Source organism: Microtus oregoni, unplaced genomic scaffold (assembly GCF_018167655.1).
Source record: "Microtus oregoni isolate MIOR12 unplaced genomic scaffold, Mior012 000044F_ref0000062, whole genome shotgun sequence".
NCBI classification, from domain to species: domain Eukaryota; kingdom Metazoa; phylum Chordata; class Mammalia; order Rodentia; family Cricetidae; genus Microtus; species Microtus oregoni.
Window position 1 is genome coordinate 9305699 of NW_024543218.1, and position 24444 is coordinate 9330142.

Genomic DNA, 24444 nt, shown 5'->3' on the forward strand with positions numbered 1-24444 from the left:
GACCATCTTGGTTGTAACAATAACCTTAAAGAGCACTGTTAGGCAGGGAGCTGAAGAGCAGAGCTGGCAATTGGCTGATGTACTGAGCTGGCATGTAAGAACTGAAGACATGTAATTCATTTTAACTGCACATGCTCTTGGTATTTGTACAGACAGCTCTTCTCTAGATCTTTTTAAAACAAAACACATTCCTGGGTGGGTTTTTGTTTTGTTTTTACAGAAGTGCTCATATTTGCACAGACTTTTCCAATTACATTTAAAGTATTCAGGGAAGGATTTATGGCTGGGCGGATCTCAGCTTTCTTCCCAAGTGTGAAACAGAATTCTTGTGAAATTTTAAAATACACTGTGGCAGCAGTAGGAATATATTTATTCAATGATGATATGTTCTTTCCAAAAGACCCATTAGAGATATTTCTTAACATATTTTCCTGATTGCCTTAAAATAGCATACTACATAGATGCATAAATATTTGTAATGGTTTTAATAATTCCTGTACATACGTCACTTAAAAGTAGATGTGAAGTTACTGCCTTTGTCTCTAAGAGTTTTGGCTACCCCTGCAGTATTGGATTGGATTCTCCATAGCAACAGTCACAATCACCCTCGATTTTGGCACTAAATCCTATGTAACAATTCCCTTGAGCCTTCTCAAGCTAAATTAGATAGATAGATCCATAGATATATAGATATAAATGATAGATAGAGAGATAGAGAGATAGAGATGATATAGATAGATGATAGATATATAAATAGATAGATAGATATAGATGATAGATATATAGATAGATAGACAGACAGTGATAGAGATAGATAGATAGATAGATAGATAGATAGATAGATAGATAGATAGATAGATAGATATCTCACACTATTTCTATCCATTTTCTTGTAGCCCTAAGGTAACTGTAGACGTATTGACCTAATTCTCTCCTTATGCTTACAAATCTTCTGTAACATCTCAATTATTCCTAGCCTATATTTCCTTTATCATCCATACTACTTCCTTTCCAAAGATCTGCCATCTATTACAGCAGTGATCCCAACCTTTTAAAGAAAATTCAAGATTAAAACCTATGAAAAAACAAAACAAAATAGTGAATTGATCATGCATATCTTTATACTTTCAAAAACAAAAGGTGCAAATGGGATCATTAGTGTATGGCTTCCTGAACTTCAGAACTGAGGATTGTTTTCCCCATGCGGTATAGCTTCCACCTTGATCTCACCCCTCCTTAGCGACATATCAATCCCAGTCAACCTGATGGCTGGGTTTAAGTCAAATTTTGAGGGTCTGCGAATTCTGAATTCTGTAGTAGTACTTTCCTGTTAATATGGACTTATTACCCCCTTGCCACTTAGTTTATCAGCCGGTGGTTAAATCCAGTTTCTGTAAGGGAGTAAATGCCTACACATTATCACTGAGCAGCAGACTGCCAACCGAGACAGCCTTGCCCCCGTCATTAACAAGTGCAATGTATGCAGAACACCAGAGGGGAATTAAAACCACAAAAAATACCTCAGGGTGGTATTTTTAATATGAGAATTTAATTTGTAATTTCACAGATTAAGAATTTTGGCTGCATTAATCCCTTTATCAGCTCACAGCAGGCCATTTGCAGAAGCATAACCATAAGGCGATATTCATTGGCAGAAACACGTCTCTGCATAACGTTAAACATCACGAGCAGTGAAACCTTTTGAAGGGGGGAGAATAAAGATGAAAAATCATTATATTTTTAAAGCGAGATTCTACTAAATGCCTCCGGTAACAATTTTGAGTTACAGAAATGCTATTTCTGCGTCTAGAAGATAATCATTATGAAGGATAAATCCATTCGCAAGAAAGGACAATCCCAGTATTAAATACTATAGTCATTTCCATTTAGAACAACGTGGCTGCCCTTGTAAACATGTTTGCAAAACAAAGAATCCCCAGACTTATGCGACTTCAGGAATTAGGCTGCTTGACTCTTGTGTGAGTTTGTACTTGACTGACTGTACTCGGAAATTTTCAGTCTTCACATAAAACTTCAGATTTGTGTAGTTTTTTTGTAAAGTTCACTGTCCGGCAAATGGCAGAGTTGGTGACAGCCACAGAACCTTCATGTCTTCCCTTTCAATAGCATTTGGGGGAGGATGGACCTGCCAGTACTGCAGAACCAACAGAAGGACGAGTCCACAAGTGGTGGTGCTGATCCCCAGCCTGAGGAACCTGCTATCTTGGTCAGCTCACACTGTCATGAGGAATTAGCACAGCGGGGGAGGCTGAAACAGTAGATATTTATCCTCATAGTTCCAGGGATAGACAGAAGATGAAGATAGACTGCTTGATTCTGTTCCTGTCCTCAGGCTGGCAGAGGCCTGCCCTGCTTGGTCCTCATAGGGAGAGGAACATGTTTCTGCTCTTCTTCCTATAAAGCTACTAATCCCATTGTGAGGACCACTCCCTTCCTAAGGTCATCTAAGCTTCTGAGCTTCATTACCTCCCAAGGTCCCATCCCCAGATACCAACACATCGGGGCTGGGGCCACTAACATCAATTTGAAAGGGGGCCCAATTCATTCCACAAAGCTCTTTGTCTCTGATGGCTCTCAGCACTTTATAGAAGAATGTCCACAAGACAACCACACCAAAACAACTTAAGGCAGAACCTGAAATCAAGCTAAAAGGAGAATACTGGTCTCCAGCCTTGGCATGCTTTGGTTAATCAGACCCCATGTGTGTGCGGCCCACATAGGTATGAGAATCCATGGAGTCGGTGGAGCTGTTTGGGACCAGATAATAGGGCTGATACGGCTGATCTGGATTCTCCAGGAACAGGGCTAGGAAGTGCAAAACTCAGCTGACTTCTCCAAATGGTCACTGAAGCCCATTAGAACATTTATTGTGGCTATGTAATAAAATTTAGAAGTGAAGAATTAGTGTCACCAAAGTAGGAAATAAAATAAATACATCAAGGGAAAGAAATTGAACAATCGCCTAGGGATCTGCCTGACAGTTAACGCTGACCAAGGGCATTCTCTTCCTGTCCCCAAACCCCAGCAGCCTTGCTCTACTTCTTCAAAAAGATTTAATTGCAGGGCAGTAAATAGAGGCTCATTTAGAAGAAATTCATTACTTTCCCCAAGCACACCACGGCGCATTCTCCTGTGTATACTGTCAAGTTACATAAATAATTGAAGCTGAACTATGCTTGTCAAAGTAAATGAACAAAATATACTTCACAGCACAGAGTCCTTGATTTTATTACATTCATTTGCTAAGTCATAAAACTCAAATCTCCTAAAAGAAGGCCGGCAAATTGATTCGGTGTGGAGATCACTGAGCAGGACCTCAGACTGGAAGTTCAGCTCCCCGGGTCTTGGTCAGGCAACTGTGGACATGGGCCTTCGTCCCTCTGTGCTTTCCACTTCTCATTCAGAGAGTGAGCTGAGGAAGGCATGGTAGTCTTGAGGGACCCTCCCAGATGTAATATGCAGCTTTACCCGCATGGTCCTCTATAATACCTTAACACCGCAAGGCCGCCATCTTTTTATGAGTGTAGCGAGCACACCTGTTTTCTTCTTTCGTTAATTAATAACTTTATTTGAGACAGAGTTTCACTGTATCAATAGACTGACCTTGCACTCACAGAGCTCCTGGCCTGCATCTGCCTTGCAGTGCTGGGATTAAGCTCCTGCATTACCGAGCTGCCCCACTAGCGCACTTACTTCAAAAGGCTTTGCTGTTTCCCTTTCCCGTTGTGTCTTGACTCTTTCCCCCCAGGCAGCAATAGCTCTTATGGTGCCATTTCAACACCTCTGTCTTTGCGGGGTTCCCCAGCTTTCACGTTGATCTGTCACTGGAATTTCACACAGTATCTGCCACCTCTTTCTGCTGACACTTGGTTTCCTGGACAGGATTCTTTCACGGTTTCCTTTTCATCTCCTAGGTCTATCCTCTGCAAGCTCTTCTCCTATGCCAGGCTGGCAGGCTGAGGCACATGGTTAGTGTTCCAATGTGTCCTCCTTAGACCTTCCGGTCTGGCTCACTCCCTAGAGCTGGGTAATTCCACCCAGTCTCGAGATGTAGATATCATCCAAACACTGGGGGCCCCTGAAGTCCCATTCCTAGTCCTCGCTCTCCTGACTCTCATAGTAGATACTGAAAAGGTAGGATTACTAGATTCAGACTCAAGCTTTTCACCCCATCTTGCTCCTGCTGAATTCCTGCTATTGAGAGTAAATGGCAACACCATCTTTCTGGGTGATGGAGGCGATTGTTGTTTCCTCGGCTCCTGTCCCGTGCCTGCACAGAGCCACACCAGCCCACAGCTCACCTTGCCGCTCCCCTCCTGTATATTCACAAGAGCTCAGACCCCTTCCCCTGCCTCCCTGAAGTCAGCTCTGGCTTCTCCTCTCTCCATTTTTTGGGGCTTGCTTCCCCTCCGGGTTTGTCTGCCCCCTCGCCTTCACATGGCTGCTCAAACATACCTTCTCTATCAGGGACTGCTCTGACCGTCTCTCCAACATCTGCTTTTTTCCTTCTCTACTTTCCTTCTTCACAACACTTACCATTATTTATTAGATGTGTTTAGTTGTTTGTTTTGTCCCCCTCACAGTCAGAAGGTCGCAAGCCAGCATTTCCTTCTCCTCTGATTTGTTTGCTGTAGGAATCTACGATTCCCAGGAAATGTTAGAGTAACAGCCTACTTCTGTCATGAATGGCTGAAAGAATGGCAAAGGCTTGTCTCCAAATCCAGGTTTAGTGTTCTAAGATCATAGAAACAGGATCTGTGGCTCTGTGTTGTGCAAGTGGATATGTGTGTACGTGTGTATGTGTGGAAATGTTTATAGTTGTGTGTGTGCTTTTGACCACTGGCATTTCAAACGCAAACACATACCACAGTGTGCCCCATGCTGGGAATCCAGACTGCACTGTAGTCTCCATTTCCCTTTAGACGAAATGGTGTCAACGTGCTTATAGCTGTGTTAATGGAACCTTCTCGTTCTCTCCTCAGTGTCTTCTATTTTTACGGTCCCTAATGTGAGATTGCAGCCGGAAGCTGGAGACAGTATGAGGGCCTTTGGGAAAAACAATAGTTATGGCAAAAGTCTATCGAACAGCAAGCACTGACAAGCCCGGCATTCTCAGGAGAGCACAGGTAAGAGACGCTGCTTTACTGGAAAGTAATATTCATAATAGGCATGGAAGAGACCTATTCACTGAAGTCTTTCAGCCTCATTTCCCCCGGAAACTGTCTTAGGAGTTCCATGGGCTATTCTGGCATTCATCGAACATTTGGCTGGGGCAGAGACCAATCAGGACTGTCAGTGTTTTCAGGCACCACCTAGGCTGTGAGCCAAGTTCCGCTGCGTCATGTGCATTAGTAATGCGGTCACATGCAAACCATTGAGTCACGAGTGTCTACTTTAACTGATCTTGAATTCATCACCGATGTTAGGAAAGTTCCACTTTGACCTGCACCTTTTGAGCATGAAGCTGTTTTGTCTGACCAATAAAATTTTTTTTAAATTATTTACTGTCATTTTAAAATGAGGATATTTCATATGGACGTCTCGATTTCCATGAAGCATCGGCAACTCTGACAATACTCCTTCTATTCCTTCTTAAAATTTTATGTGTGATAAGGAGAAGCCCTGTCCCTGTTTTAAAATAAGCTGACCACTGGGCCCTCATTGGTTTCCGATTCCTGTCTGGCCCCTGCCACAGACCTATCATAGTAAAGCTTTGGTTTTCACAGTTTAGTTCTTTGACCTCTACTGTTTTGCAGGTAGGAACTGTAAACTAGCTTGGTGGTGTCCAGGCATGTCAGCCTACCAAGTCATCCCACATGCCCAGTGGCCAGCAGAAGACAGCAGTGTCTGGGAGGTTGTGTCTTTCTGGGTTACCAGAGAGCAATGTCTGGAAGGTTGTGTCTTTTTGGGTTACCAGAGAGCAATGTCTGGAAGGTTGTGTCTTTCTGGGTTACCAGAGAGCAATGTCTGGGCTTTGTAACATCTCCCTCTGTTTGTTTGTTTGTCATTTCAAGTAAGGGCTTCTGTGTAGCCCTGGCTGTCCTGGAACTCCCCCTGTAGCCCAGGCTGGCCTCAGACTCAGAGATCTATCTTCCTCTGCCTCTTGAGTATTGTGATTAAAGGCGTGTGCCACCACTGGCCAAATCTCAGTCTTCGGCAAATGGAGAAAGAGCTTCCCTTGTGAGGAAGCATTCTTAATGTTGGTTTCTGTTAAGCATGTTCATCACTTCTGTGTCCCATAAATGCCAAGTAAAGTGAGCTGAATGATGTGTACAATAAAAACTCTGCACACGTGTGTGTGTGTGTGTGTGTGTGTGTGTTTGTGTGTGTAGGGGTGGAATGGGAGTGTAGGCCGGAGATTGATACCAAGTTCTTCCCTCAATCTCTGTCCACATTATTTTTTAAGACAGAGTCTTTCCTTGAACCTGGAACTCTTTGATTCAGGTAGACTAGCTGTCCAGCAAGCCTAAGGGATTCTTCTGTCTCTGCCTCCCTAGTATTAAGATTATAAGTATGCCATGTTTGTCTTTTTTTTTTTAAATGTGTTTTGGGGAATGGCCTGATTTTCTTCTATTTGAAAATCTGGTAAGAAGCTAAGTGGACAGATGGCAAGGACTGTAAATTCAAATATATACCCAGCCCTGTGAAAGACCTGCCAAGTGTCTTTGGCGATTTTAGAACTTAGCTTTTCATGCTCTCAGCATGGAGTTTAATTTTGCTGGCCTAGGGATGCAGTAGAGATTTATGTTGATTTGGAAGGGGAAAAAAAGATTCCTAGTTAAAATATGTCTTGTAAAGGCTGGCCAGGAGCTGCTGCTCTTAAGCCTGCAGCTCCACAGGTAGCCTCATGTTTCCAAGAGTGGGTTGATTCATGAGAGTTGTATGTGGCATGCACATTTTAAAAGTGTTTAGCTCCCACACTGCAGACTCCTTAGCTGATTAGGTAGAAAGAGAACAAAAAGTGGGCCCCGTTTTATTGACACATGCACACAGGCAAGTCTGTCTTTCCACCCCAGGACCATACATGTCCTTTCTTCTTGACTCCTCTGAATGCTCCTGACCGATGCAGTCAAGGCTGCAATGATGTGTTCGAGATCAACTCATCCTTGTAGAAATCAAAGAGACCTGGCTGAACAGAGCATTGCCCGGGAAGATTCAAAACTGGCTGGTTTACAAAGGTGCTTGGGACTGCAGCCGCAGACCTTATAGATCGTGTAGTGCTTCCTCACACCAGATCCAGAGTTGGATCCACAGTGCATGATTCCCTCTACAAGTGTTTGACAACAGTACATGGACATTCCCTATGAGTGTTGGCCCTGTTTTATCACCTTGAAGGCTTCAGTGCTACTGCTGCTCCAGCTATGACATCTGATTCAGTAGGCCACTAAAGCAAGATCTCAATTCTTTTCAGAAAAGCTGTTGGAACACTGGATTCTGTCAATAGAAAAATAAATCATCTTAGTATCTTATTTTTGCAAGTATGACTACCAAATGTTTCGATGTTAGAGATCAGACAATGCAGCCTGTTTGTTGGTCCCCGGCAGCATATGGTGTGGCTTCTTTCTGACCAGTAGATGAATTCCAAGCTAAAAGTCATGTTAATAAGTGCTTCTCAGGAAGAAAGAAGATAAAATCCTCTAGTCTTTGATTTTCTGATTTTTTATTTATTTGTCACATGTTTATAGCAGTCTGTGGCATATTCAATTTTACAAGAGTATATCAGCTTTTTTTAATAATACCCACAGTGACTGGGAAGCAGAAAGAGGGGAAGAGCCTGAATACAGGCTAGAGTTTTAGCCACCTCCCTCTGGTGATCAGCAGGGCTCTTAGTGTGGAACTTGCATTATGCCGTGCTGTTTTTGAAATAAAAGGGACTGGGCAGGCAGGCATGCTTCAAGTCCTAATATTTCTCCAATACCTCAATGCCACGCTATTTCCTTCCTCGCAAACTAAGGTCACTTCAATTATTCAGTTAATAATGTTGGATTTACATAAATTGGCCTTAGTGGAAAAGCTAATGAGATGCATTTTGCTATGCAGAAGAAAGCAATTTGGGTTTTAGAGTCTTGTAGCAAAATTAACTGAAAAGAAAGCTGCAAGTTCCTGGGTTAAGAGTAGGGGTAACCGCCCCTGGGGATTGAAGCAGAGTCCCTACATTTTGTGATTCTCTAGAGACACCCCAGCTGTTTCAGAGCTTGTGACCACTTGTTTGGTCACCACGAAGAGTTGACTGAGATCTGAGGGAGTCTCAAATATACATAGAAATTTTCTTTTATGAAGTGTAGGGATAAGACATCCCTTTTACAGCAAATCAGTTGGTCTTCAGACTCCATCAATCTCCATGTAAACTCACAAAGAACGTGTCTAGTGCGCGAAGTAATACTGTTTGCTTCAATTGCAAGAGGTTCACTCTGCCGGCGTTGGCGGCCTCCTTCTGTTTCAGCACGTTATCGTTCTTCGTCTGCATGATTTAAGAATTACCTGGTAATGAAACAATGGTTATTCTCTCTTTGCCTACCTCAGTCAGTAAACAGTTATTTCCTAAAAGTGGTTTCTTAGGTAAAGAGATTAGAGTTAATTGCTCAAGAAACGTTCATTGAATAGGATCAGGATAGTTTATTTGGTATTTTGTTTGTTTGCCATATTTGCTACACTCTCTGAAAATGGACATCTCACATTCCGGGATACCAAATGCTTGCAGAGTTTGCAACTTACTTTCTAGGGCCCATGAATCTATATTTTAAGAAACTCCAATGGTCATTAATTGATAACTGAAAGAGAGAGAATCAATCTTCCCTGGGTTGAACTCCCTAATTGGTTACCTAACACCTGGTAGTGGTCACCCATAGACAATGTATACACAGGAGCAAACTAAATGGACTAGGTAGACTGAATTTATATATTTTTTGGTTTTGTGTGTGTGTGTGTGTGTGTGTAACTATACTAACCAAAGAGGTCAAAAAGAGTAGAGCAGGGTACTGGATGGGCTGGAGAAAGGAAATGACATAAGTACAATACTCATGCATAAAATTATTTAATTTAATTTAAGAACTTGAGGGGAGCACAGATAGTGATGTCTTCACTAGATATTCAGGGGTTATAGATTTATAAGGTAAAATAAACAACTTACTTGAGTTAGGACAGGGTAAAGATAAACTAGGAAAATAGCATTTTATCACATGAACTAAAAAACTTAATTGTCTTTCTATTAATCTCTCCCTTTCCCCTTTCTTCCTTTTCCATAAGAAAGAATGGTGTAATGGAATATAATACAGTAACTGTGTGCCTATTTACAATTATTTTTAATTAAGTTCAGTTCTCCTTCAGTATCTCTTCCTTGGTAGAATTTTGAGTGCTGGGTAGTTGAAACCTATGGTCACTCTGCAGTGCCCTCTGGGCAGTACTGGTGGAGAAACACTTCTCTTATCCACCCTTTAAAGGAGAAATCAGGAAAAATGAGCTGAGTTTATTGCTAGATTCAGATCACTTCAGAAGAACACCCTGTGTTCAAGAGAGGAACAAGGCACATGGCAAAGCCAGAGGAATAGAGGCAGAGCAAGGAGACAGGAGAGACACAGCGCTCGGTGCTCTCGGGAACAGACATGAAGGGAGGCTAGCAGGGGCATTCCTCCAGTGAAGTGCCCCAGTGACACCCTCAGTTAGCTCTGGGCAAGAGGAGGGGCACAGACAGGCTTCACAAAGACGGGACAGAAGTCAGTAGTAGCCGTAATCTGTCTGCCATATTGACTCTGGAAACTGCTCCAGGATATGCAGCCACCAGTGGCTCTCCTCCATGCTGTGACATTGTAGTGGCTCACACTTTTGGTCCCTGTCAGCTCGTACTGCCCCCGTCTTCCCTTTCCTTTGTGGCTTCTGCTGCCTGCTTTTGCTTACTCTTGGATCCATCTTCGTCTCTCCTCCCTTTGTCCGACTTCTGGAGGAGTTGACTGCTGGGCTCTTACTGCCTTAGATTCTAAAACCCTCCTAGAAAGCAGCTCCGGTTTTTATATTTCATAACCATCATCAAGAAGAAGAGAGTGAGACTGTTGGGTCAACCACCCCTTTATATGCTACAACCTGATCCCAGGCCACTTCAAGGTCAGGACTGAGTCTGGTTCAGTTCACCCAGCTATAAGCCAAGTGGCCACATGATTTATAAGGACCCTTCAAAATGCAGCTCCGGTTTTGTCTGTCCCAAAAGCTTCTGTGAGGCAAACCATGTGCCTACAATGAGCCTTAATCTGGCTGCGTGGGACATGGTTATAATTAGACTCGTGAGAGGAAGGCTCATCTTGAATGCGCAGTGACATCCATGCGGTATTTCAGATCCTCATTGGCAGGTATTTGGAGCTGTTGGCTAAAGTTTGTTGTTGTTGTTAAGTCCTATTGCATTTTCTCAACAACAGTTGCAGATGAAGAGAATGGCTATTAGGATGTATCACCATCTTTATTCAAATGTTAAACCTGGGTTTTTCAGGAGAAGGAAGACCACAGTCTCTCTTGTTGTTGCCAGGACTCTGCATGATCCAACAAATGTTTCTTCTCAAGCAGCTGTAGTTTCATCGTTTCTTTTGTCTTGGGTAGTTGACAACATTTGTGGAAATAGTAGGAGCAGAGGAAGGAACCCAAGCATCCTCCCAGTCTTTATCATTGCTCCAACTGGACTAGAAAACAGACAGAACTTTACGTCTGCTCTGTAAAGTTGCATGGGACAAGATGCGTGGTGCCTGGTACACGCTGCATGCTGCGTGCTAAGCACTGGCCTGAGAAGATGCTGCAGACTTAATCAGTTTCCTACCCGACCACCTCCACACCCTTTACTGTAATGGGGTGACCACATGAATTCCAGCATGGCTAGGACTGTGCTGTAGACCACAGCCATTTGTGGAAATGTCAAAAGGTTGGATACCCCTGCACGTTTAGCTCTCTTCCATGCTGAGGAGTCTGTTACCTCCTAAAGGGCTGCGGAAAGATTGTAGAAGTTTGCCTCTTCTGTTCCCTCCTACCTCCTTCCTTTTCTTGGGGCACCTCTAATCCACACTCAGCACCATTACCACCCCACCTACACAGGCAGATGAGGGATCGACTATCTAAAAGCAGAATGGAAGAGTTCTACAGTGTTTCAGGAGAGCATTTGTAAACCACTTGGTTTTGTATTGAAATAATAGACTTATAGAAAAGTTATATAAAAACCCTGTCTCGAAAAACCAAAAAAAAAAGCAGTATCATTCCCTGACTTTCTTAAATACAATTCTCTCTTTTTCTCCCCCACATTTGCCATATGTAAATGCGAATAAACATTTTATTTTTCTAAGCTGTGCCTTTTATGTTTAAGTAATACAGTGTACTTACCTTTAAAAAAAGCAATTTAGAGTTATAGTTTTAATATTAAAAATAATGATAGCCTTTTGATCTTGTCTTTTTTATTTCATTCTCTGATTAGGTGTGTTTTCTGTTTATTTGGTTGGTTTCTGTTTTACTTATTATTTTGTGGCTTTTTGTGTTGGGTGTTTGCTTGAGGTTTTGTTTTTGAAGTAACTGAAAGAAAAGACACTGGTTTCATACTCCACAGACTGCCTTCTTAGCCCATGGATCCTAAAACAAGCTCTCTCTCTCTCTCTCTCTCTCTCTCTCTCTCTCTCTCTCTCTCTCTCTCTCCTCGTGTGTGTAAGTGTGTGTGCTTTAGCATTTCTAGATTAGAATATTTTCAAACTGTGAGTTGGGCAGAGAAAATAACACTGCAGCTTGCATCTTCTGACAGTTCAAAGCTCAAAGCTTTTTGCCAACTGCATAATCTGAGTAAAGTTTTTACATAGATGGAGGCACAGGTGTGAGTAATTAATAACCAGACTGTATTTTACAGTGTATGGCCCCACCCGTGACTGGTTGTCCTCAGCTCAGGAATTCTATTTTTCCTTTTCACCTAATGTTGATTCTTATGGATTTGGGGGTGCAGAAGGCATTGCCTTTGCCCTCACTGCACCTTATTGTATTATTAATACCAGGAGAGCAGCCGAGTCCCACCAGACTGCCTTTGTGGTCTGTTGGCACTCTAAGAAGTGTCTGAGCATAAAACAGGGCTGTTTGAGCTGCAGTGGGCTGATGGCCAGAGCTGACATCGTAATGCATGCAGGACAAGGTATAAAGGGCAGTGCTGAGAGGGGAAGGCAGAAAGAAGCTCAGCCACCCCTCTTGTCCTACAGGTCCTCCTCACCACTCCCTCCGAGATGGTCCTCTTGTGCAAACGTTGTCTGAGTGACAAGTGGGACCAGGGTTAGGGCTAGACATTAGGGCTCAAGCCTGAAATGAGGGCCTTAAGCAGATTAAAGTTCTAGCAGGTATAATAAAAACCTCACCTAAAAGGTCTTCCAATCAGCAAAGTTGAACATTTAGCTAAATTATTACAAGTATAATTAGGAAAATGTTTGCACTATTCTGAGATGCTACTGTGGATAAAGCTTTTAAGAACATGAATTTGGTTATGCAAATGTATAATTTACTGAGTCTCTTTTGGAACTTAGAATGGCTGCTGTTTCTACCAACACACACACACACACACACACACACACACACACACGCATACACACGCACATTCACTCACATACATACACTGATACTCAGTGCTACACATCAAAGACTAATTTTTCAATAGTCATAGAGTGTTGAAGTAACAGCAAATAGATTAGAGCCTTACCTTTCCACCTCTGGAAATATGGTACAAGGTCTAGAAAAACTAAAACAATATAAAGTTAGAGGATTTGGCAGAAATTTATCCCATGGCTAATATCATCATATAAGCCAAATACTATTCAGTCAGCTCCCACACTGGGGTGAAATTTTGAATTAGCACCTTTGAATTAGCGCCATTGTTTTAAAGTAGTTGGTGTTCTGTGTGGTACCCTTGGACTTTTAATTGCTCTGGATTATAATTTCCAATGCAATTAGTAAAATGCTCTCAATTACATGATTATTGTAAATGAGGCTATTGGCTTAATTACTATAAATGGGAAAGATGTGTGATTATCATATGCAGCTAGATCATGTACAGTACTTACTTTATTTTATTACATACAGTGGCATAATGATAACACATAATTATGCTGTATCTCCATAGCGAGATGCACAGAGTTGCGATCCATTGACAATAAGCCACCCACTGGACCCTTCTTTGTGAAGTAATTGGGTTATTCTGTGAGTGTAATTGAATACACTGATTCCGTGCAAGCCGGACACATCTAAATGTGAAAAAACAAAAACAGAAAACTTCACCTCATTGACTAAACAATGTTCAAAGTTATAAATTCTGTGAGTCTTGGGAATTTAGTCCTTCCAGCGTGTAACACCGAGTCCCTTTGTACCTGTTTGCTTTTGTGTTCGCGTGTCATCTCACCATCCATAGCAGTAGCCACGCTCAAATCTGCCTGAGGAGAAAAGAGGGCTTGTCTCGGCTGTGACAAACATTCTCATCATCCTCGGTTTACAGATGCGCACTTAACAAGCTTACAGTGCATAATTAATTCTGCAAAGGACGCCGCTTGACAGAGCGGGATTAGGAGAATTGCATATTGATAGTGGCAGGAGAAAATGAGTCTATTTTCTCTGGGTAGGGTGGGGTATTATTGTGTTCTTTAGAAACCGGCACATCTCAGAGGTGTTGCTCTCAAAATGATCGCAGGATGGAAAGAAATCAGTAATTACAGAGCCAGGCATTCAGTTGTGCCCTAATTTTCCCACCCGTTTTCCAGCGTTCCGGCTGCCTCAGAGACTTAAAATATTCTCATTAGGTAGCAGAGGAGGCAGCAGCCTCGCCCACTCCCTCGCTCTCTCCCCGGCTTTTCTTTTCTTCCCCCCTTCCATGCCTGCCTTGGGAGTGACTGTGAAGATCATTTGCTGGAATGATTGGCAGGTTAGAGGATTCGATCAGATGAGTTCCTCTTAGTGCAGGTCAAAAAGGCTAGTTAGCAGGAGCTGTCGAAAAATGCCAGCAGCATTCGAAATGGGAAATGTCATGACTTCCAGGCAGGGGGTGCCACCTGGAACAGAAAGCCCTCAGCTCATTAGCTAGTTACAGAATGCAGGCTTAACTGGAGGGAGCAAGGAAGGAAAGATAATACCCAATAGGAAAAATGATTGTGAAGTGGAATTGATTTCATGTATAATTTGTTTATCACTAGAGGGGACAAATGCTGTCCTTCCGACACGAGCAGAGGAGCGTGGACTAAGACTGAAGCCGCTTAGCATAATCTGCAGGTTGAGCTTCAGATTTCAAGAATGCAAACTTCTTTATTCTTAACTGGGAAAATGATCAGGTCATGTTACGTTAATTAAAGCTGACATACTCTAAAATGTTTTATCTGTGCAATTGTGATGATTCCACAGAAACAGAGAGATGGACAACTTTAACTTAGCTGCATACCAAAGCAGAAGGGGCTGGTGTGTGCAGGACTAGTTAGCTGCATACCAAAGCATAGAGGCTGGTGTGTGCAGGACTAGTTAGCTGCATACCAAAGCATAGGGGCTGGTGTGTGCAGGACTAGTTAGCTGCATACCAAAGCATAGGGGCTGGTGTGTGCAGGACTAGTTAGCTGCATACCAAAGCATAGGGGCTGGTGTGTGCAGGACTAGTTAGCTGCATACCAAAGCATAGGGGCTGGTCGTGCAGGACTAGTTAGCTGCATACCAAAGCATAGGGGCTGGTGTGTGCAGGACTAGTTAGCTGCATACTGAAGCAGAAGGGGCTGGTGTGTGCAAGATTAGTTAGCTGCATACTGAAGGAGAAGGGGCTTGTATGTGCAGGACTAGTTAGCTGCATACTGAAGGAGAAGGGGCTGGTGTGTGGAGGACTAGTTAGCTGCACACTGAAGCAGAAGGGTCTGGTGTGTGTGCAGGACTAGTAAGTTGCATACTGAAGCAGAAGGGGTTGGTGTGTGCAGGACTAGTTAGCTGCATACGGAAGCCTAGGGTCTGGTGTGTGCAGGACTAGCTTAGCTGCATGCTGAAGCAGAAGGGGCTGGTGTGTCTCCACCTACTGCTTAGTAATTGCATGAATCAAACCAGGGTCCTTGATTTACATGCAGTTTCGTTGATATAGGAGACCCAGTGCCTTCTGAGATATTTACATCTGACCTGCGCTAAAATAGTAAGGTACACTAGACAATGACTGCATCATATTTTGGTCCACGGTTAAATTTTTAGTCCTTGCTCTTCTTAAGGGTGAAGCTTCCAATTCCACTACAGCCTAGATGTCAGTTCACAATCAACACTTTACAAACAAAACTAAAAATAAGGTATATTAACCTACACGTTTAAAATAAAAGAGTGTGGTGGTGGTGCAGAAAATGGTTTTTCCTGACATGTACTCCTGTTCTAGGCCCTGGATTAAAACCAGTAGCTTTTACAATGAATTGAATACGTCTTAGTGTGGAGCCTTTACCTACATAAATTCCATTAGAAAGTGTATTTTCCTTTGATAAGAAGTTTTATGATGTCTTTTGCTTGGAGAGCAGCATCTTGTTGTTTTATCACGAAGGCCTCAGCTGCAGATCTTCCTGGCTGAGCACTGACAGTGTTTACTCAGTGCCCACATTCTACAGAGGACACATGTGTTCAGATGTCTTTGCCCTGGCTTTCTTCTTCCTCCTAAGTATTGAGACACTTTATGAGGCCACTGTTAAATAGCCAAGACTGTTTTATCAAGAGGCCCCAGACTGCTGTGTGCGGTGAATAGCACTCTTAAACCCTCCCCGTCAAAACACCAGTGCAAAATTCGTTCTCGTCTGCATCTCGCATAAAAGCTTAGCATTAATCTACGCATATAGCTGTCAAGTTGTACTGGGTTAGTTCTTTCAAATCAAAAAATTGAAATATCAGTGAGAATCCTTTCCTCTCTCCATTTGAGAGTTTTATTGTACAGTCCAGAAAGTGGCCTTAAAGGGAATATATAAATATATGGTTTTCCACATTTCTGTATGAGAAATGGTTCACCCAAATTGAACATTACTTATCACCATAATTCAATTTATTGGCAGATTTATTAGAAATATGAATTTTTAATTAGGGACTGGAGGTGTGCCTCACATCTATCAGTTTTGTGGGAATATTGTTTTGTTTTTCCCCAAGGCTCATTTTAAATGGTTGGTTGCCTACAGTGGGTTTCCCAGGCTGTCACTCTCTTTTAGGCAGGTGGCCCAGACTTCAGAGGTGGCTGCTGTACAGGGAGGAGAGAGATGCTCAGGCCTGGTCCCATTCCTTATCGTTTTCTTCAGCTCAGTGCTACAAAGTCAGCCCTGTGTTCACTGCCTTTGTGGACTCTGATATTTTGAATTCTTTGTTGATCGAGCTTGGCATCCCTATATTGACCCTTCCAAACTCTATGGACCCGGTGAGCATTGCTGCAATCTCATCTTCAGGTCTGATGATCTGGGCCCCAGGAAAGGAAGCGTCCTCCGTGTAAAGAGATGTCGGCCCACATGTGCTGCGTTTACCACCCAGGCCCCCGCACAGTAGAGTGGTTTTCGTACACGTCCTGAAATGTTGCCCTTCACCTGTGCTAGCCCTCTCACCGGTAGCTGGGCTGGCTTCTTACCATGCCATGAATCAAGGCAGTGGCAACAACAGATGGTTGCTGGGAGTTCTGTTCTTTACCACCAATTACAGCTTCTTTTTTAAAAAATTTATTTATTTATTAAAACTTTCTACCTCCTCCCCTCCACCCATTTCCCTCCCACTCCCCCCACTCCCTCTCCGCCTCCCTCTCCAGTCCTAAAAGCAGTCAGGCTTTCCTGCCCTGTGGGAAGTCCAAGGTCCTCCCCCCTCCATCCAGGTCTAGGAAGGTGAACATCCAAACAGACTAGGCTCCCACAAAGCCAGTCCATGCAGTAGAATCAAAACTCAGTGCCATTGTCCTTGGCTTCTCAGTCAGCCCTCATTGTCAGCCACATTCAGAGAGTCTGGTTTGATCACATGCTCCATCAGTCCCAGTCCAGCTGGCCTTGGTGAGCTCCCATGAGATCAGTCCCATTGTCTCAGTGGGTGTATGCACCCCTCGTGGTCCTGACTTTCTTGCTCATGTTCTCCCTCCTTCTGCTCTTCATTTGGACCTTGGGAGCTCAGTCCAGTGCTCCAGTGTGGGTCTCTGTCTCTATCTCCATCCATCACCAAATGAAGGTTCTATGGTGATATGCAAGATATTCATTAGTGTGGCTATAGGATAAGGCCAATACAGGCACCCTCTCCTCTGCTGCCCCTGGAACTAGTTGGGGAAATCCCCTTGGCCACCTGGGAACCCCTCTAGAGCCACCCAATTAAAAAATGGGGCACTGAACTGAACAGAGAATTCTTAACAGAAGAAGTTCAAATGGCCAAAAGACACTTAAGGTCATGCTCAGCCTCCTTAGCGATCAGGGAAATGCAAATCAAAACAACTTTGAGATACCATCTTACACCTGTCAGAATGGCTCAAATAAAAAACACCAATGATCTTATGCTGGAAAGGATGTGGAGTAAGGGGAACTCTCATCCATTGCTGGTGGGAATGCAAACTTGTGCAACCACTTTGGAAATCAGTGTGGTGGTTTCTCAGGAAACTGGGAAACAACCTACCTCAAGATCCAGAAATTCCACTCTTGGGAATATACACAAGAGATGTATACTATAAAAGCATATGTTCAACTATGTTCATAGCAGCACTATTTGTAATAGCCAGAACCTGGAAACAACCTAGGTGTTCCTCAATAGAAGAATGGATAAAGAAGGTGTGGCACATATACACATTAGAGTTCTACTCAGCAGTAAAAAACAATGATATCTTGAACTTCGCATGTAAATGGATGGAAATAGAAAAGACTATCCTGAGTGAGGTAACCCAGACCCAAAAAGAAGAATATGGTATGTACTCACTCATAAGCGGATTCTAGCCATAAACAAAGGACATTGAGCCTATAGTTCATGATCCTAGAGAAGCTAAATAAGAAGGTGAACCCAAAGAAAAACGTATATTTATCCTCCTGGATATTGGAAGTTGACAAGATCATCGGGCAAAAATTGGGAGCACAGGCATGGGGGTGGGGTGGGGGTAAGGGGAGATGGGGAGAGAGAAGGGAGAAGGGGAGGACTGGAGAGAGCTTGGGGAAATGGGACAATTGAGATGGAGGAAGGGTGGATATGGGAGCAGGGAAAAAGTTATCCTAACCAAGGGAGCCATTTTAGGGTGGCTAGGGTCTTGGCTCAATTACAGCTTCTTAAAGGCTAGTTCCATTTAGTACTGTTCTTAACAAAGAAATTAAAATTATTTGTTTTTATCAAGTCCGTACTCTTGGATCAGCAAGTGCATAAATCCTGTCTACCGCATCCCTAGGTGTCATGCTTGTCCCAGGAAGGAGGTCACAGGTCCTTGTTTAATCTACACGCTAATCTAGATGCTTTGATCTCCAGAATCTAGATTTAAGTTGAAACAAACTTGCAAACTATGGAGATTCAAACTTGGGTAGGCATTTGACAGCATTTTCTTATAAGCAGAAAAAAAAAGTTTGCCATTCACAGAAAACGTCATTCATGGAAGGTAGCCATGAATAGCTGTTGCTGTTGATAAAATTAGAGTTCTTGATAGAAAATTAGAGTTTGAGAAGAGTATGGAAAACTTTGATTAGCCATTGCGAGCTGGGTAGTTTTTCAAAATCTTTTCAAGCAAGATTGGTGGTGCTAAAAGTAAGTGAGGTTTTCTTTGTTCTTTTTTTAAAAAAAATTCTGTTTATAGTATAGTTTCCTAATGTTTGAAAACTCTACAGTAAACTTCTGCTTGTTTTGCTGTGATAGAAAAGTACATGCAGCTAAGTAGAAAGCTACTAAAATGTGTCCTTTCTTAGCTGTGCATCTCTGAGCGGCAAGAGCATGTTTCCATGATTTTCTTCAGTCAAACAACATTCCCCAGCAGATTAATTAAATACAGTATTGGTGTTGTACTGGGCAGCAGTAAAAAAGGTATTCATAATTCTAGCTAACAAACGTAATGGGTTCAACAGAAGTTTGCATAAGCCCATACAGAGGAATAGATGAAGGATAAACTAATTTTGCCGGAGGATTTTGCCCAAGTAGTGCCAAAGGGAGAGGCTATGAGCAGAAGGAGAAGTTGGAATTTGCATAAATCATGAAGGAAAGGAATGGTGTTGCCTCTTTATTGCTGTAAATTAAATTTGTTCTTTGATCATTTATGTATTTATATAATGCATTATTCTGATTATTCTTGCCCTACCCTCTCTTATCTTTTTTCCCGTCCTGTTACACTCATTTCTTCCATTTAAATATATTTCCCATATTCATATTCACGTCTTGTTTTGTTTCATGACCCACTGAGCTTAGCCAGGACCATCCATGTGACCATGGGTTTTGAGCTACTAGAGCCCGGTAGACTCACCACACCAATGGGTACACAACTGAGGACAATGGCTCCCCATCAGCTAGACTCTGCCAGCAGGGAAGAGCAGGGCTGCATGGCTCCCATTCCCCGTTTGTGACTGACTATCAACAGGACCAGTCTGCTGCAAGCCTCGAGCAGCTGCTGCCGATTCGTGATTGCCATGGTTGAGGCGTACTCAAAAGATGACGCTCCGGACAGAGTCTTTCTCCCTGTCTCCTAACCCTTGTGTTCCTTCTGCTCTCTCTTCCATGAAGAGGAATGGTGCTTTAGAACAAGGGAAGCAAGCCCCAAATCAAAGCCCTGGCACAAAGTTCAACTTCTTTTAGGAGTGTTCTGGAAGAAGGCAGGGAATTTAGAGTCAGCAAAAGAGACTGCATCAGCTAGCAGGATCCAGGTAGCAACGGATCTTCATGTTCAGATTTTAATGTATTTACCTTTGCCAAGACTAACTGGCCTGAGCAGATGGCAATGTTGCAAGGAAGACCTGCTTTCTAGATTGTTCTGGGGGACAAAATTAAATAGTTCTTGGCTGATGGAAAGTCTTCCAGGTAAATAATGTTCTTATAACCCAGCCTCATCCTAAATGGCTCCTGATGGTAGTGGGGTTGGTCTGCCTGTAGAAACATAAGCAGTCTTAAATGAACGACCACCTGCTTGCCAGCATCTGAAGCTGTGAGTGAGCCGTCAAACGTTTAGATCCATGAACCTATTTCTGTCCTGTCTGTATGCTACGGGTGAGAGACGAAGCCATTGTCTTCTGATTGTACCAGTTATTTGTAGTAGAAATTGAAACTTAATTTTGCAAAGAATCAACCATTAAGAAAATCAATTTGAGGCCGGGCGGTGGTGGCACACGCCTTTAATCCCAGCACTCGGAAGGCAGAGGCAGGCGGAGCTCTGTGAGTTCGAGGCCAGCCTGGTCTACAAGAGCTAGTTCCAGGACAAGAACCAAAGCTACAGAGAAACCCTGTTTCGAAAAACAAAACAAAAAATAAATAAATAAATAAATAAATAAATTTGATTATGTGGATTTTCTTGCGATGTCCTTGACCCCTCTAGCTCCTACAATCCTCTCCCGGCCTCTTCTGCAGGACTCCCCAAGCTCCTCCTAATGTTTGCCTGTGGATCTGCATCTGTTTCCATTCGTTGCTGGATGAAGCATAACCTGGGCTCAAAGGAGCCTACAGAGACTGAACAGACAACCGGGGAGCCTGTATGAAACCGACCTAGGCTCTCTACACATATTACAGTTGATCTACTTGTTGGACTCCAAACAGTGGGAGCAGGGCCTGTCTCTGACTCTTTTGCTGGCCTTTGGGACCTTACTCCTCATACTGGGTCACCTTGCCCAGACTTAATACAAGGGGAGGTGCCTAGTCTTACTGCAACTTGATATGCCATGTTTTTGGTTCATCCCCATGGGAGACCTGCTCTTTCCTGAACAGAAACAGAGAAGTGAATTGGGGGGTGGGGACAGAGGGGCATGGGGGTGGAGGGGCTAAGAAGAGAGAAGGAAAGGGAAACTGTGGCAGGGATGTAAAATAAATAAATAAAAATTTTTAAATGTAGTAAATCAAAACAAGATGGAGAAAAACTGAATTTGTAGGATTTTTATCTGCAGGGACCAATCATTGCTTCTTCCCTGGCTATTTTACATAAATACATTCATGGGGTGTGTGTGTGTGTGTGTGTGTGTGTGTGTGTGTGTGTGTGTCTGCCTCTGTTTCTGCCAGCAGAAGACACTGTAGTGTGCCACTTTCAAACCCCTTTGGCCTTCTCTGTGGCTTTCCACCACTCAGCGTGTCTGTCCTTTGAACTGCCTGCCTTCCAACTTCCACCTTCATGCCACCCGTTCATATGGAAGACTACCAACGAAGAGCCGAGAAAAGAGAAGGGTATGTGTGCAAGGAGTCAGAGGGAAGAGGTTGCCCAGGGGCCAATGATTTGACTGGGAAGCATTTGTTGGCTTTTAGCACAATTCCCATACTTAGGAAATGCACGGAATAGTTAATTAGGACTAAGTGAGCCCCTTTTCGAAGAGGCAGCAGGCCAGGGTTATGACTGTCAGACGTGTCAAAGATGCAGAATTGGAAGGCTTGTCTCTGAGAGCCAGGCCGTGGAGGGTCTGCTGGAGTCAGCCCCGAGAAAAGCTACCTCAGGAAGAACAGGCTCAAACAAGGGCCCGGGTAGCATTTGCATACTTTTCCTGCAAAGGCCTAATGCATAGAGAGGAGATGTCAGTAATGTGGGTCTGGCTTTGTTCAGGGTGAGGAGCACAGGGAAATCAGCCTTTCTCAAAGCCTTAGGCTTAGCCTAGAGGTTGCTCCAGTGAAGTTATGTTCTTGAGGGCTGTTTGCACACCATTGTCTGTTTGAAGATCTTCTAAACCCAAAGGGCTCAAAGTCTCCCCTCCTACCAGCAGGAAAAAAAAAGGGGGGGGGATTTGTGTGGTGAAAATGGCTCGTGTTGCAGCCTGAACCCAAGCGCCTTTGTTCTTACGCAGAGAACGCTGAAGTACTGAGAGTCCCTTTTAGGTCCAAGCCAAACAGGCCCCTCCATCACTTCCTTGCTGTCCACAAACAAGGCAAAACCAGCCCTCACTTAAATCTTTCTTTGCGGACACAAAGGAGGTCTCAGCTCACTTACCAAAAATATGCTCCCCTCCTCAAGATAAAAAGCAGTTTTGAGTAGCATGGGTCATTTGCTTCCTTCTAGGATTTGCTGTGCCTGTAGGGTCACGTCCTAGCTGAGATAAACTGTTTGCAGGGCTCTGCTGCACAGCTTTTCCTACTCTCCGCCGGCCTCGGCTTTAATCTGGTGCGATGGGCTTGTGATGTGAGTCTACATCCCGTTCTCAGAATGATTCCTTCTTTGCCAACGTGGAATGTGCTACGTGGCATGTCGTGGTGTATTCTCCCCTGTGAGTGCATGCCATGATATACATTTACACCTTTGGAGCGAGCTGTGTGTTTCTGAAGCCCATTCCCATCCCAGTATTCAGGGACCTGAACTCAAGACTTGTTTCAACTTCCCTAGTGTTTTTAACCCCTGTAAATCAGGGAAACGTGTATAAACACATATGCTCAGTCTTACTTTGTTTGCAGTTGGTGTGTTTGTAAGGGTAGTATGAACAGGTGTGACTGCCTTTTAAATTGACGGTTTTCCACATAGAGCTTAATGTCTAAGTAAAGAAATCTAGTATCTTCATATGAGTGTGTATGTGTGCGTATGAACTAAACATTGCCTGTAATAGATCAACTAGGATGTAAAATAAACTTGACATTGGAAGCTGGAAAAAGTACATGCATTGTTTTATAGTGCCAAATGCAGCCTGCGTCTTTCCTGATGAAGGCCATTGCCTTATCGCTTTCTTTATAGTTGTTGATTTTTAAGCTAGATTTTGGCTCACTTTAGACTTTCTTGGAAGCCCACAATACAAACATAAAATGGAAATAATGAGAAATGTTTCTGTATCTATGAAAACAGGGAATGTCTGTCTGATTTCCACAGTGAAAGCAGAACTGATAACACGTGAGGAGAGAGATTCACAGGCTCTGGCTTCTGGGAGAAAGGCTATGGACTCAGTGACAGAAACGAGGCACCTTTTATCAGGAAGCCCCTGTCTGGTGGCTTCTGCTGCTGCTCTGAAGCTGGTGGGAATCCTCGTAGGTGAGGCCAGGAGTTGAGACACTGGCAATGGCCGGTAGGAGCTTTCTGAACTTGTGAGTGGGAGGATGAAACGGTGCTTGCGACTTTGCTAACTATGTCAGTTTGGTGATGGTGGGGCTGCCGCCTCTGATCTGAGTGAACTCTCCTTGCTGAAAGTGCTGCATTCTGTGGCCTGCTTTGCATTCCCTGTGAGAAGCATGTCTGAGTTGGGGGGACTTGAATATACCTCTTTGTTGCTGAGCTTGTCAAGCATGGCGCTGTGTTCTCTTTCCCACCAGGAAGGTCAGGTCGCTGGGGGCCAATCTGTTTTCTGAAATGAACCCTACTATCTGTCCCGGGTGTCTGACAGATTGAAACAGTTGTCTGTGTCGCTGTGCTTTCAACAGTGTCTAAATGTGTTGCTTTCTGGGAAAACGGTAATACATGTAGGCTATGTTGAAGAAAAGAGAACCTTCTTAAGGGTTGGACTTTGGATGTTAATATTTATCTAATGGCAAATTTAATTAACTTTCTAAGAGCGTATTTACAGATTGAGGAAGTTGACTGTATGTACTGTGTGCACATGCGCGCGCGCGCACACACACACACACACACACACACACACACACACGGAGATAAGCCTTCGGGCTGTGCTTCTAAAGACTGCATGTTTAATTGGAGTAATAAAATTACGAGGTGTGGAACTGTTTCTGTGGTGGACTTGCAGAGGTAAGAGCCTTTTGTTCACTCCGACTGCAGTTTCATGTTTTTGGATCAGAGATATGCATAAAGCCTGAAGAAATTTGTACTGTGCCGAGCTTCACTTCAATACTCTCCAGATAATTGAGCTAATTAAATCTTTACCAACATTAACACAACTCCGGCATTCCTTGGACAGTGGATAATTATTGCATGAACATGGCGAGCTTAAACTAAACAGATGAAAATAGAGCTCTGTGGAATGGGTATTGAGTGTATTCCTTATTCATCTTTTGATAAGGTTTAATTAAAACTGCCTCTCTCCATTGTGGCGGGAATGAATGTGCTTGTTTTCCTAGTGAAAAGCAAATTATTCACTTTGGCCATGGTTCAGTAATCAAAGCCCTTGCAAAGTTTTGGGTTATAGCGTAGCTGTGGGTATATAATTGCTGCAATTCTGTATGAAGGCTTTATCTTTTTCTACTACTTCGACTTATTTATTTTTGTAGAACGAAGTTTATAAAAGTCCATTTTGTAATGTGGTGTGGAAGCACATATGTTTGAAGTCTGGCTGTGGCTTTACGGTGTCTGGATTCTTTTTAAAGGGTGTGTTTCTTAGAACCTCTTGTTGATATTGGAGGTGACAAGGGACAAACATTTAA

The 24444-nt window shown here is 43.3% G+C and overlaps 1 protein-coding gene across 7 annotated transcripts in view; it reads left to right on the top strand.

The window, feature by feature from the left end:
* Nucleotides 1-24444, top strand: part of LOC121434735 (cyclin-dependent kinase 14) — a 526212-nt gene that overhangs the window by 442754 nt on the left and 59014 nt on the right. For all 7 annotated transcript variants that reach the window (XM_041633665.1, XM_041633666.1, XM_041633668.1 and 4 more), the window contains one exon: nt 5004-5147. In XM_041633665.1, coding sequence (XP_041489599.1) covers nt 5004-5119 — 116 coding nt within the window. In that variant the 3' untranslated portion in view covers nt 5120-5147. The remainder of the gene's footprint in view (nt 1-5003; nt 5148-24444) is intronic.